Genomic DNA, 15,128 nt, shown 5'->3' on the forward strand with positions numbered 1-15,128 from the left:
GAACAAAAAGAATGTGGAATATTTGTTCACCAGACAAATTATACAGAAAAGATCCTTAAACGTTTTAATATGGATAAATCAAATCCTTTAAGTACTCCAATGGTTGTTAGATCATTAAACATAGAAAAAGATCCATTCCGTCCATATGAAGATGATGAAGATATTCTTGGTCAAGAAGTACCATATTTAAGTGTTATTGGTGCCCTTATGTATCTTACAAATTGTACAAGGCCTGATATATCTTTTGCCGTAAATTTATTGGCAAGATTTAGCACATATCCAACAAAGAGACACTGGAACGGAATTAAACATATATTCCGTTATTTACGAGGAACGACAGACTTGAGACTTTTGTATTCAAAAGATGCTAATCCAAGTATAATTGGTTATGCCGATGCTGGATACTTATCTGATCCACATAAGGCACGTTCCCAAACTGGATATGTATTTACTCGTGGAGGCACTGCAATTTCTTGGCGTTCACAGAAACAAACGCTCGTAACAACTTCATCAAATCATGCCGAGATTATTGCACTACATGAAGCAATCCGTGAATGCGTATGGTTAAAATCAATGACCCAACATATCCAAATCTCATGCGGATTATCATTAGACGAGAAGCCTGTGATACTATATGAAGATAATGCTGCATGTGTTGATCAAATGAAAGAAGGATACATAAAAAGCGACAGAACTAAACATATTCCTCCTAAGTTCTTCGCATTCACCAAAGATCTTGAGAAGAATAAATGTATTGATGTTCGTCACATTCAATCAAGTGAAAACTCATCAGATCTTTTTCCCTTACTATGATTTTTATCCCAATGAGTTTTTCGTAGTAAGGTTTTTAACGAGACAGTATAAAAACACGTAATGAAGACAATCATTATGATCATCATCACAAGGGGGAGTGTTGAAAAATAATATTTAAAATGTGTGTATTGAATATTTGAATGTTGAATATTTGAATGTTGAAAATTAAGTAAAATTAGGTGTTGAATATTGAAATTTGTGTGTGATGATGAAGGTAATGATGTAATTTAATTTTGAATTATTTGTAAAAATTTTCTATAAATAGATCTCTCATTTGTGAAGAAAATCACAATTGAGTTGAGAGAAAAATATTATAAAGTGTGTAGTGTGATAATTTTGAGAGTTTGAGATTTTTACTTTTTACTTTTTCACAATAAACATAACATATTTACTCATTTGTTACAAAGGGATTGGTTTTAGTTCAAATTTTTCCATACAAGCTTGTTGAATCTTTTTTCAGGATGATCTCTATACATTTCGTGACATGCTTTCAATTGCTGTATTATAAATATTTACATATTATGATATATAAATATAAAAATAAAAACTTAAATAAATCATAATTATATTTTGAATTATTTTCTTTTTAATATATAAATCCTGTAAATCATGTATTTATTTGAATTAAGTTCAGTTTTGTTTGTCATTTTAACAGTATTAATTATTTAACATATAAAATTATGGTTATATTTATATTATAAAATTCGTTTCACAAAATTATAAAAAACCAAACACAAAATTAATTTTACTTTTATAAATGGAAAATGAAATGAAAACACAAAAGAGCCTTTTTTCCTTATCGTCAATTCTCCTCTCATCCTCCTCCTCCTCCTCCTCCTCCTCCTCACGGCGATGCTGACCGCAACAGCCACCGTTTCTCCCTCCGCCATTGTACCCTTCTCGTATTCCTCTACAAGGAGTCTGAGCTTTACCCTCGTGCCGAGATTCAATATCAGGCCCAGATTTACCTCGCTGCAACTCTGCGCTTCATCTTCATCCTCCCCGATGATCGAGAAGGAAACCATGGAAGCCGAAAGGCCCCACACTTTCCTCCGAGAGGCGGACGAGAATAGCTTCAACTCTTCCAATTCGGTTCGGCTCAGGTTCGAGAGGATGATAAGGGAGGCTCAAGACAGCGTCTGTTCAGCCATTGAGGCCTTGGATGGAGATGGCAAGTTCAAGGAAGATGTCTGGTCCAGGCCAGGCGGCGGCGGCGGAATCAGCCGGGTCTTGCAGGATGGCGCTGTATGGGAGAAGGCAGGAGTCAATGTTTCTGTTGTTTATGGTGTCATGCCTCCCGAGGCTTATAGAGCAGCCAAGCCCTCCGATGATGGCCATGTCAAGCCAGGCCCCGTTCCATTTTTTGCTGCCGGCATCAGCTCCGTAAATTCCCCGTTTCTTTTGTAAAATCCGCTTCTTTACTATTTTCCTTTCGATTTTCTCAGTTTTGGTGATGCTTTATAAATATGGGCTGCAAACTACATACCACCCTACGTCCCTACCATGGACGTACTTTTTAACTCACCAAAAATGTAGTATGATTAAATTAGTGCTCTTGTAAAAGATCATCAAGAGGCTGCAGCAGAGGTGTATGTTCTGTTTTGCTTCTTTATCTGTGCTGCTGCTACTGTTTGCAAGTAAAATGTTTTCTTGCCTTGCTGCTCTGTTTGCTTGACTTCATGCCAGGCCTTTTGGTTTCTTTTTCTTCAGGTTCTTCATCCAAAGAATCCTTTTGCTCCAACCTTGCATTTTAATTATCGGTATTTTGAGACAGATTCTCCAAAAGGTATCTCATCATTTTACATGCTCTTATTTTGTGAATTGATTTCTGACATGGAATTATTAACTTCATTGGAGTTGCACAACATTTTGAGAAATGCGTGGTATCATAATATATCAATAACTTTGAATCAAATGTCTGTCTTGTTTGCAATTGACCTTGAATGAACGGATAAATTTGAAATAAGATTGATGGTGGGCCATTTATAACTTTGTTGTGAAGAAAGTGAGAATGTCACAATCGTGACTTTGATGATGATTTTATTGAAAGCGCTTAGGTTTTGAAGGAAATTTGGAGCTATCATTTTCTTCATCAAGAGTTTTTATTGTAATGATGATGCTTGAAAATGCTTCATGGTGTATACTGATACACTATTGTACTTATTAGAAAATATATATCATATCGATGAGCATAGTATGATTTAGGAGTTGGCCGACCATCTTTTAGCTTGAGATATGCATACAGTGTCATGCTTATAGCATTTTATGAAATAGTAGTATAAGTGTGGTTTTTGAGGATCGACCTTGAGAGAAAACAAACGTTTTCCATTGTATTCCTCAATGTTGTTATGTACATGTTATTTAAAGAAGAAGCAATCATAAGCTATCCTAATCTAGAAGAATTCAATCCTAATCTAAAAGAGTTTAAAATACAAACAAAAATAAATCACTATCTTATCTACTTAGTAAATAATAATTCAATATATTATTCAACACTCCTCCTCAAGTTGGGTCATATAAATTGATCATGCCAAGCTTGGAACTCAAATATTCATAAATGGGCCTGTGAAGTGCTTTCGTAAGTATATCTGCAACTTGCAACTGAGTAGGAGTGTAGTCGAGGTCAATCATCCCGTTTTCTATCTTCTCACTAATGAAATGTCGATCAACCTCAACGTGTTTTGTTTTGTCATGATGGACTGAATTTTTTTAGATGCTAATGGCAGCTTGATTATTGCACAGTACTTCTATAGGATGATCATTTTCCACCTTTAATCATCAAGTAGTCTCCTGAGCCATATTCCTTCACAAATTCCGTTAGACAATGCACGGAACTCTGTTTCAGCACTACTACGAGCTATCACAGGTTGCTTCTTGCTCCGCCATGTCACCAAGTTCCCCCATACAAATGCGCAATATCTTGACGTGGAAAGTCTATTATGTAGGAGATCAAGCCCAATCAGCATCACTACACACTTTTATTTTTCGGATAGATGATTTCCTAAAGAGTAGTCCTTTGCCGGGTGTCCATTTTAGATATCTCAACACCCGATATACAGCATCCAAGTGTTCTTCTTTCAGGGTATTCATGAATTGACTAATAACACTAACCCCAAATCCAATATCCGGTCGTCTATGTGCTAGGTATATAAGTTTGCCTATTAATCTATGATATCTCCCCTTATCAACAGGAGGACTGTCTTTTTTAAGTCCTATCTTGATGTTTGGATCCATCGGAATACCCACAGGTTTGCACCCTAACATACCAGTTTCTTTCAGTAAGTCAAGAACATTTTTTCGTTGTGAAATTGAGATACCCAGAGATGATCTTGCCACTTCCATTCCCAAAAAATACTTTAGAGGGCCAAAGTCTTTCATTTCAAATTCTTTCGAGAAAATCAGTTTCACGCGTGCCATTTCGTCTGTATGATTTCCTTAAGTACAATGTCATCCACATACACTATAATGGTAGCGATCTTACCTTCTTTAGAGTGTTTCACAAATAATGTGTGATCAGATTGACATTGAGTGTAGCCATTTTTCTTCAACACATTGGTAAATCGATGGAACTAGACTCTACGTGATTGTTTAAGCCCATGTAGTGACTTTCTCAATATGCACACCTTATTTTTGGTATCTGTTGATTCAAATCCTGGAAGAATGTTCATGTGCACTTCTTCTTCAAGGTCATCATTGAGAAATGCATTCTTAACATCAGGCTGATACAAAGGCCAGTCTAGGTTGGTTGCAATGGACAATAGAACTTGAACAGTGTTGAGTCGGGCCAACAAGAGCGAAAGTTTCTTGGTAGTCAATACCATAAGTTTGTGTATACCCTTTAGCCACTAGTCTTGCTTTGAACCGCTCTATACTTCTATCGGACTTATGTTTGATTGTGAAGATCCATTTACATCCAACAGGTTCCTTTCCAGCTGGGAGTTAAGTGATGTGCCATGTATTAATCTTCTCCAGTGCTCTGATTTCATCATAAACAGGAGCCTTCTAGTTCGGATGACTGAGAGCTTCATCAATGTCCCTTGGAACCTGAATCTGGTCTATAGTGGAAAGAAAAGCACGATATACAGGAGAAAAGCGTTTAAATGATACAAAATCACCTATAGGATGCATTGTACATGTTCGGACGCCCTTCCTCACAGCACTTGGTCTATTATCAGGTTCAATGTACTCAGTCAACGGGGTATCGGGATCAGACGTACCTTGTGGTTTTTTCTGAATTTGACAGCTGAGAGTAGTCATGGACAAGTTAATTTTGTACAGGTTGTACATTCTTTTGATGATGAATCCTTCGGGAATAGACATGAGGCAGTGGGTTGATTATATTTTTTCAGCTTGCTCATTGATGGAGGGACAAGATGGCTCGGGGATCGGTTCAATGTATGGTGTTGGTGTAGTGGGTTCCCAATGTAGTGGTTCATTGTTTGAAGACTCCCCTTGAACCGATGTATTGGGATAGAATGATGCAGACTCAAAAAAGGTAACATCCATGGAAGAGTAATTTTTTTTGGGTGACGGGAGAATAGCAGTTGTACCCTTTCTAGTTAGGAGAATAACCAAGAAATATGCATTTGACAGCGCGTGGTTCGAGTTTGCTGCGATTATGGGAGTGGATGTGAACAAAGCATGAGCAACCAAAAACCTTAAGGGGAAAGGGGAATCTCGTGAAGAAGGTGTGAGTTGGGGAAAAATTTCTGGAAGCATCAGATGGGGGTTTAAAAGTTTAGGACTCGAGAGGGCATCCGATTAATGAGGTAAGTGGCTGAGAGGATGGCATTACCCTGGTGGGACTTTGGGACATTCGTAGTGAAAAGAAGTGATCTACATCCTTCAACTTCAAGGAGGTGACGATTTTTTCGCTCAGACACTCCGTTTTGTTGGGGTGCATCAACGCAAGAACTTTGGTGAATAATTCCATGCGTTTGCAAATAACCCCCCAAAACAGAATTGAAGTATTCCCTTGCTCTGTCTGTTCGTAAAATTTGAATATGGGTAGAAAAATGTGTTTGAACCATGGTGTGGAAATGTTTGAAAATCTGTGAATTCTTTGATTTATCTTTCATCAAGAACACCCAAGAAAGACGTGTATAATTATCGACAAATAAAATAAACCAAGTGCCACTCATATTGTTTACATTTGAGGGACCCCAGATGTCACTGTGTATAAGAGAAAAAGGTTTTTATTGTTTGTAATAATTATGCGTGAAAGTTGTACGAGTGTTAAAGGCCGATGGAATAAAAACGGAAAAACAGAGAGGCATAAACGCCTTCAATAAAATATTTATTCAAAGCTTCAAAGACTGAATGAATCGAAAAATTGAATTTACAATCTCAAAGTTCAGCAGAATATAAAGAATAGATCACACCTAATGATAAGATACCAATCTAATTTAAATAACAAGATAAAAACAAACTTTTTTTTATTTATCCTAACAACCTTATTAACCTAATAACAACCTTATCAACCTAATATTCTTATCAACACTTATCAACACTCCCCCTCAAGCTGGAATGTACAAGTTATACATTCCTAGCTTGTCAACCATCTTTTCGAACAATGGCCTAAAAAGGCCTTTTGTTAGGATATCAGCAGTTTGTTCCGAAGTTGGGGTATATGCTATGCTGATGGTTCCTTCATCTATCTTCTCTTTAATAAAGTGTCGATCAACTTCAACGTGTTTAGTTCGATCATGAAGCACTGGGTTGTGACATATGCTTATCGCAGCTTTGTTGTCGCAAAATAGTTTTAATGGCATACTTGCATTCATTTTCAGTTCTTCAAGTAACATTTTCAACCATAAAACTTCACATATACCATGAGCCACTGATCTTAACTCGGCTTCTGCGCTGCTCCTTGCTACCACTGATTGTTTTTTACTCTTCCAAGTTACCAAATTTCCCCAGACAAAGGAACAATACCCTGATGTAGATCTTCTATCACCCACTGATCCGGCCCAATCTGCATCAGTGAATATTTCAACATTTCTTGCTTCTGTTTTCTTGAAGAGAAGTCCCTTTCCCGGAGTCCCCTTAAGGTACCTTAAGATTCGATAGACGGCTGTCATGTGTTCTTCAGACGGGGCATGCATAAACTGGCTTACACAACTCACTGAAAAAGCTATGTCTGGTCTAGTATGAGCAAGATAAATTAGTCTCCCTACTAGGCGTTGATATCTTCCTTTCTCCACAGGGCAACCATTTTTTCTCAATTTCTGATTTGGATCCATGGGTGTGTCAGCTGGTTTACATCCTAGCATTCCAGTCTCATTCAAAAGATCAATCACATATTTCCGTTGAGATACCGAGATTCCAGATTTGTTTCTTGCCACTTCCATGCCAAGGAAGTACCTCAATTTTCCCAAATCTTTCATTTCAAACTCAGCTGCAAGTTTCAGTTTCAGCCTTTCCATTTCATGTAGATCATCTCCGGTAAGAACAATATCATCCACATAAACAATAAGAATCGTTATTTTTCCATCTTTGTGTCTGTAAAATAGGGTATGATCAGTATGAGCCTGTAGAAATTCAAGTTTTAGAATCACTTTGGTGAACTTATCAAACCAGGCTCGTGGAGATTGCTTCAGACCATAGAGTGACTTTTTTAACCTGCAAACTTTACCACTCTTCCTTTCTTCATCAAACCCAGGAGGTAGATCCATGTATACCTCTTCTTCTAGATCCCCATTCAAAAAAGCATTCTTTACGTCCAGTTGATATAGAGGCCAATCTAGATTTGTTGCCAAGGATAATAAAACTCGTATTGTATTGATTTTTGCAACTGGTGCAAAGGTTTCTTGATAATCTACACNTACAACTAACACACCCCCCTCACGCCCAGGAATGAATATCTGGAGCGTGAAGTTTGCAAATGACCCAACTATGGGCAGAACGGATGGTACAACACATAACGGTGGAATCTGGCTCTGATACCATAAAGGCCGATGGAATAAAAACGGAAAAACAGAGAGGCATAAACGCCTTCAAAAAAATATTTATTCAAAGCTTCAAAGACTGAATGAATCGAAAAATTGAATTTACAATCTCAAAGTTCAGCAGAATATAAAGAATAGATCACACCTAATGATAAGATACCAATCTAATTTAAATAACAAGATAAAAACAAACTTTTTTTTATTTATCCTAACAACCTTATTAACCTAATAACAACCTTATCAACCTAATATTCTTATCAACACTTATCAACAAGTGTGTTTAGATAATTGACAAATATCGCATTTAAGAGAATGCAGATTTTTATTATTAAACAAAAAGGGAAACAACATGCCAAGATACCAAAAAATTGGATGGCCTAATCTATAATGCCACAATAAGATATCACTATCCCTGTTCCACGTTGAAACAGAATGAGAACAGAAAGGCTGGGAAAGACTTGGGGTTGGGGAACTCTTGGAAACATTCATCTTGAGAAGATACAGTCTAGCACAAAGATCAGCACCGCCAATCTTCTTCACCGATACCGAATCCTGGAAAACACACAAATCAACAAAGAACTTAGCCGTGCATCTGAGATCATTACTGAGCTTGACAACAGATTACATGCAAGATCTGGTACGAATAAAACTGTACGAAGGTGAATATCATCAATCAATTGAATTGATCCATAACCAGCAACTCTAGATAATGATCCGTTTGCAATTTGGACTGTATTCGAAACATTACATGGGCTAAAGGATTGAAAATAGTTCATATTCCCAGTCATGTGGTCAAAGGCACCCGAGTCTACTATCCAAGATGACAATTCATGTTGAGCAGTCGAAGCAAATGAGAAAATACCTGCGTGAGCCATATTACTAGTGCCAGTGAGTGAAGGAGAAGTGGCAAGAGTATTCTAACCAAATAGTGTTTGGAGTAGTTCGAGTTGTTCTTTGGTGAAAGGCTGTTGAGGTTGCTGATTTACAGAATATTCTTCTGTTACTGCTGCATTGGCTTGTCTTTCACGTGCTGGCTTCCAATCCACAGGCTTCCCATGGATTTTCCAATATGTTTCCACCGTATGAGTGGGTTTTCGGCATTTGGGGCACCATGGACGACCTGTCTTCATGTGGGATTGTGGTTGTCGCATTGCACCAAAATCATCGGCAGCGGAGAATGAATGATTCTGCGTAGCTAATGCAGAACAATCGACAGACAATGGAGGAACTAGAAGACCCAACATGACTTTCCTCGTCGCGCACTTCTGAAAAAACAGTCCGAAGACCAGGGAGAGGTTTTGTGCCCAATATCCGTCCGCGCACTTCATCCAGTGTAGTGTTGAGGCCCGATAAAAATTTGAAGATGCGTTTCTTTTCCACAATCACACGATATAGACCACCATCATCAGGGCACTTCCATTCATGAGTCTCGAATAGGTCAATCTGTTGCCATAGCCGAGTGAGGGAATTAAAATACACCGTGACAGTGGAGTCACCTTGACGGAGGTCCTGAAGGTTGCTTTCAACATCAAACAATTCTGATGTATTATCCTTGGATGAATACGTATCACGGGCGGCCTCCCATGTCTTTGGCGGTGGTATAGAGGAGAAATTTTTCACTTATTTCAGTCGTCATGGAGTTGATCAACCAAGACATTACCATATAATTTTCGGAATTCCAGGCCCTAAACTTGGAGTCGGATTTTTCAGGGCGGTTCGACGTACTGGTGATGAATTCATCTTTTCCTCTTCCACGGATGAACATCATTATAGATTGTGACCATTGTAGGTAGTTTTGACCATTTAATTTGTGGCAAGTGATCGGGATGGAGGAAGTATCGGCGGCCGCCAGAGTGATGGGCACTATTGGAGTTGCGGAGCTGGAAGTTGAAGATTTGGATGAGGAAGCCATGCCATAATGGATTTTTTGTTATAGTTCTGATACCATGTGGTTTTTGAGGATCGAGCTTGAGAGAAAACATACGTTTTCCATTGTATTCCTCAACGTTGTTTTGTACATGATATTTAAAGAAGAAGTAATCATAAGCTATCCTAATCTAGAATAATTCAAAATATCCTAATCTAAAAGAATTTAAAATACAAACAAAGATAAATCACTATCTTATCTACTTAGTAGATAATAATCCATTATCTACTTATTAGATAATAATTCAATATATTATTCAACAATTAGTATGGACTTGTAGATTATAATGATGAAGGAGATGTATGCCCGGTCCTAGATTTGTCTTTTAACAAGATATATGTAAGAATATTTTGGGTTAATGATGTTTTGTGCATATTAATTTTTTTAGGGGTGGGTTGTGTCTTTTAAAATTTTGAAATATTATCTATTGGTAGTATAAAATATAACGGTAAAGTATGATGGAAGTGTTGGAAGGTTAAATAATGCTAATGGTTGTGTTGAGGATATGAATTTAGCTAGAAATTTTATTTTTTTTTTTAAATGAAATGAAAATGAGATGGTAATGTCCGGTTTTGTTTCCGGAGCTATTTTGAATTGAAACATAGCCAATATTTCTTGTAGCAAATGCATTTTAATTATGTCAGTGGAAGGTATTATTCTAATCTCCCAGAAACGAAGAAGCGATCATAGAGGTGTTCAAGATCCTCCTTTGTATGGTATGTGGGATTGAAGAGTCTCTTTTGTCCTATTTTGACTTTGTTTCCTATTACTCAAGTTTCTTGTAACTATACAGTATTAGTTTTTATTTTTTTGGGACCTCTCTTCTTTGCGATGTCAGATATGCTATTTGTACCCAATATTTTACCTGGACTAAAGACCAATACAAACTTTGTTCTTTCATCTTGCTGTTCATTTTTCTTCTGGGTTCTGCATAAATCTATAAAATGTGTTGACAAAATGTTATTTATTTAACCTACGCAGATGCCCCAGGAGCACCAAGACAGTGGTGGTTTGGTGGGGGTACAGATCTGACTCCTGCTTACATTTTTGAAGAGGACGTCAAGCATTTCCATTCGGTATTAACACACTGACCAACAATATTTGCACTACATCAGTGTTATCATATTTAAGCTTTACTAATTAAATATGCGTGCATGTTATAGGTCCAAAAGAGTGCTTGTGACAAGTTCAATAGCGATTTCTATCCAAAATTCAAGAAATGGTGTGATGATTATTTCTATATCAAGGTACAACATAAAACCATAATTTGTGCTGTACAATATTTAAGCAAATTTGGTTTGTTTTTTCTATTCTACTTCCAATTTACGTATTTTGGCGAACATTCACAACTGACACTATCCTGGAGCATTGACCTTGAGGTTAAGTCTGTCCTATGAAATTTGTATGATTCTTCTCTGTACTCTCACACAATCAATAGAGGTCTTAATACAATAACTTATCTCCTGTTCTTACCATCTGAAACAAGTCATAATCAAAATGAAATTATTTCTATAATATGTTGGGGATTTGTGATAGTGCTGAACCTCTGGTCACCCCTCATTGTTCGCTAATTCCGAGTGGCATTATTGCCCTTTCACTAGAGCAATGTTAACTAGCAATCTTTAGATGTGGAATCGTTCTGTGAAAAATTGTTGAGTTAAAGTTCATCTGATTTCATATCACCAAATGTGATGGATTCAGGCGCCCTTTCACTCTATTAAGGGCTAAGGTCTACATATTTTGTTGCTACTTACTGCATTTAAACATAGAAAAGTCTTTTTGTCCTTTCGCCTTGTTTGTTTTCTCATTTTATTTGCCTGGACCCCTACTTTCCTATCATGTGCTTGTTATCACCAAAGGGAGCGAGTGATTGATTATGTATTGCAGCATTTCAAAGATGAGCAATTAAATTTAATTATCTTAGTATTTATGCAGCATCGAGGGGAAAGGCGAGGTCTTGGGGGTATATTTTTTGATGATTTGAATACATACGATCAAGAGATGCTTCTTTCCTTTGCTTCTGGTAATTCTCTAGAAGAGCTTTGTATACTGCTTACATAGGCAGTTAGTGGTTTCAATGTCTTTGCTTATTTGATCAAAGACCAACACTTCAATTTACTTTTTGTTAAATGATTGCAGAGTGTACAAATTCTGTGATTCCAGCTTATATTCCCATCATGGAGAGGAGAAAGGACATGCCATTTACAGAGTCTCACAAGTCATGGCAGCAACTGCGCAGAGGACGCTACGTAGAGTTCAACTTGGTATTGATCCATAACCAATATTTGAAGCAAAAAACATTCAAGAATATATGTTCTAAATTTTTGTTTCAACAATTGAAGGTTTATGATCGTGGAACCACATTTGGTCTCAAAACCGGTGGTAGGATCGAGAGTATTCTTGTATCACTTCCATTAACTGCACGATGGGAATATGACCACGTGAGATTTCTTTCACATTGTCTTTTGTTGCAATAAATGGGTCTGTGTGCATGTATAGATGCAAAATGTTGGATAAACTAACTGCAATCATTTATATATTCAGCAACCAGAAGAGGGAAGCGAAGAATGGAAACTGTTGGATGCCTGTATTAATCCCAAGGAATGGATCTGAGTTTCTCTTTTTGTAATTCGGCATTGTTTAAAATTACAGTATGTATTTTTAGTCTGCTCAAGTGTGGTCTGTCTGCATAGCTTTGTTTTGTGACGCATCAAGTGTATCTACTCGTGATGGATTGAATAACAATCAACACTAGAGTACTATCTGACTATTTATATATAACGGTTTTGCAAACCAAGAGGGTAAATGCAGCATCTTTTTTGAACAATCAATTATTTATTCATTTATATGATAGGATGAAAATTACATATTCCTCTTCTTTCTATATTATTATTTTTACTTAGCGGTGGGACACCATAATATGATAAACAATAATATCATGCATTCTATTTTATAATATATGTTTAGCTTTTTAAATATTACTAGTAACACGTGCAATGCACGTAATGAACAAACATTATATGATATAAATAAGGACATAAAACACTTATGTTGAGTGAAATCGAAAGATTCATTGTTTATTGAAAATTCATAATATAAAAAAATATTTTCTTGCTTGATTTTCAGTTTTTGGATCATCTCTATGTGATTGTATCGTCTAAGTTTCATCATCATTTTACTGAAATCAACAATTTTGTCATTATCTTGAATTTGTATGGTTTCTATTTTTAAACATGATGAACTTTATTTCTTTTTATGTGGTTTTGTCATTTTCTTAGTATTTGTTGTCTTCTTATCTTCATATTGTACTTGCTTTGCCCTTTCCTTTGCGCCATTTTCGCTCGTTCTTTTCTTGTTTTTATTTTGTATTTCATTAATGTTTCAGTTCTTTTTTTCTTATCAGCATTTCTCTTGAGTTGTGGTTTCTCCAATTCATCCACAATTATTGATGTTATTCCATTTTTGTTATCAAGACAAACTTGTATAACTTGAAAAGAAATTTGTGATCTTCTTTGCTTGGTTGATCAAGTATTGTTACATGCTCCACATTACTTTTTTCTGCAATATAAATTTTGTAGTTATTAGCAATATGTATTAGACTATTATAATATTATTCAAATAAATGTTTTAATTCACCTTAATATACATGTCAATTATTTTTTGATGGAGCAACCAATAAACGTCTCAGCAACCACTTCGAACAACGTCACTCTAGCTATTTCATTTTCATCTTAGACCAACATTGCTATCTGATATCTGAAAAATTAATTGTGAGAAAGTATACACAATAATTAAATATTTTTAAGCATGTAAAGTTAATTATAATTACAATACCTTGGGATGATCTCGATATTCAGCTTCACACAATTGGTGCAATCAAACCCATCGGTAGTTTTGTTACAATATTTGAAACAGTTACAACATGCCTCGTACTACGGGATTGATTTATTTTCTATTTTCTTAATGCTTGCTTTGATGTATTAATATTTGTTCTACATGTAATATTATAAGAGTGAACAAATTTAATTCCGGTTATATCATCTAATGTCATCTCAAAGCCATAAAAGAATATGCAATATAAATTATCTTTGATGATAGATACTTTGGTTCAAAACACATTATCTCTTCCGAAGTTTTTTTTTCAGCCATCAACTGTCGATGCTGAGTTGCTTTGATTCCTTTATTATTTTTTATATCCAAAGTTCATTCAAAGTTTTCTTATGTTCATTTCTCTTCGATATGTAGAAGTTCGTAGTTGATAGAAAATTAAGTCAATCAAAAATTTTTGTATATATATATATATGTCATATTTGTACCATGAGTTTATATGTTTAGTCTCATGATATGGTGGATTGACAAACATTGTTGTCAACGGTGTAGACTTCAGTTGTAGTCATGAATATTAGTACAAAAAAAGAGAGGCATATTTAGACATTTATTGTCAAACTAGATGATTCATATGTATTTGAAAATACTACCTTGGTATATATTAATTTTTAAATTGCAAAAAACAATATCTGGATTTTAGTCTTGAATACGTTGAGGTAGTTTCCCTTCATTCAACGCTATATCATTTCAGACATTCACGTGTGAAGTATATATTTTCAAAATGAGATGTATATATAATTAATTTTATTAACTTATAAAGTGTTGAACAAAGCTACTTCCCTCCGATAAACAACGATGTCATCTTGTTTTTGGAAATTGTTTAATGGTCGAATTTTCTTGATGATGTCAATGATATATGTGCATGATAACATTATTTGATAAAAAAAATATATATGTAAATACATAATAAATAAAATGAAAACTTACTTTGGTCATCAGTGTCATTTGGATTACTTGCTAAATGATCAAATTCTCTAAAGCGAAATTATGTCTGTCTAAATTTGGCACTCGTTGTAACTCAATGACTAAAGTTTCTTTTTACATTATCAACTCAATACTCGGGTTTATATTTGGATAACTTGAATTTATTTGCTTCACAATTGATTTCATATCAGATAACTTTTGTTACATTTTAAAAGCTGCTCAAATTGTTGAATAACATTAACAAAAATCAAGTCATATACCATGTTTCCTGTAATATCATATTCATATTGTTAGTAAATAATTGATGGTCCGAAAAAAAGATATTATTTGTTCTTAAATAAATATAGCATTTGAAAAGTAGTCACTTGTGCATCCATGAAAGTTAACCTTCGAATAATCCTTGAGTTATGTATTGTTGAAATTTGATATCCTTGTTAAATAATAAATATTTTGACAACTACATTTTTTGGTCATGTTGAAATGTATCAATCAACATCACATCAATATTTGTCATTGTTAGTATGCCTTTAATCACCTCACTAATCACTGGTTATTTACTCTGGTCAATAAAATACATATACTGATATACATATAAATAATAAATTCAACAACATTCATGTAATATACAT

General features: G+C 35.4%; 1 protein-coding gene across 2 annotated transcripts; it reads left to right on the forward strand.

The window, feature by feature from the left end:
* Positions 1 to 1,601: 1,601 nt before the first annotated feature.
* On the forward strand, positions 1,602 to 12,480 carry LOC140961295 (oxygen-dependent coproporphyrinogen-III oxidase, chloroplastic). 2 transcript variants are annotated; one of them, XM_073419730.1, is made up of 9 exons: positions 1,602 to 2,216; positions 2,378 to 2,450; positions 2,524 to 2,599; positions 10,669 to 10,763; positions 10,851 to 10,934; positions 11,623 to 11,710; positions 11,827 to 11,951; positions 12,030 to 12,128; positions 12,232 to 12,480. In XM_073419730.1, the coding sequence occupies exons 1-9, from the start codon at positions 1,666 to 1,668 to the stop codon at positions 12,298 to 12,300; spliced, it is 1,260 nt and encodes a 419-aa protein (XP_073275831.1). In that variant the 5' UTR covers positions 1,602 to 1,665; the 3' UTR covers positions 12,301 to 12,480. The 2 variants fall into 2 exon arrangements, with proteins under 2 accessions (XP_073275831.1, XP_073275832.1); XM_073419731.1 differs by lacking the exon at positions 2,378 to 2,450 and having other exon boundaries at positions 1,606 to 2,196.
* Positions 12,481 to 15,128: the final 2,648 nt, after the last annotated feature.

Source organism: Primulina huaijiensis, chromosome 16 (assembly GCF_012295235.1).
Source record: "Primulina huaijiensis isolate GDHJ02 chromosome 16, ASM1229523v2, whole genome shotgun sequence".
NCBI classification, from domain to species: Eukaryota; Viridiplantae; Streptophyta; class Magnoliopsida; order Lamiales; family Gesneriaceae; genus Primulina; species Primulina huaijiensis.

Coding starts and splice junctions, on each gene's coding strand:
- LOC140961295 (XM_073419730.1), top strand. CDS start 1,666: ATGCTGACCGCAACAGCCACCGTTTCTCCCTCCGCCATTGTACCCTTC. Junction 2,217..2,377: donor GTAAATTCCCCGTTTCTTTT/GTAAAATCCGCT, acceptor CTCTTGTAAAAG/ATCATCAAGAGGCTGCAGCA. Junction 10,764..10,850: donor ACGTCAAGCATTTCCATTCG/GTATTAACACAC, acceptor TGCATGTTATAG/GTCCAAAAGAGTGCTTGTGA.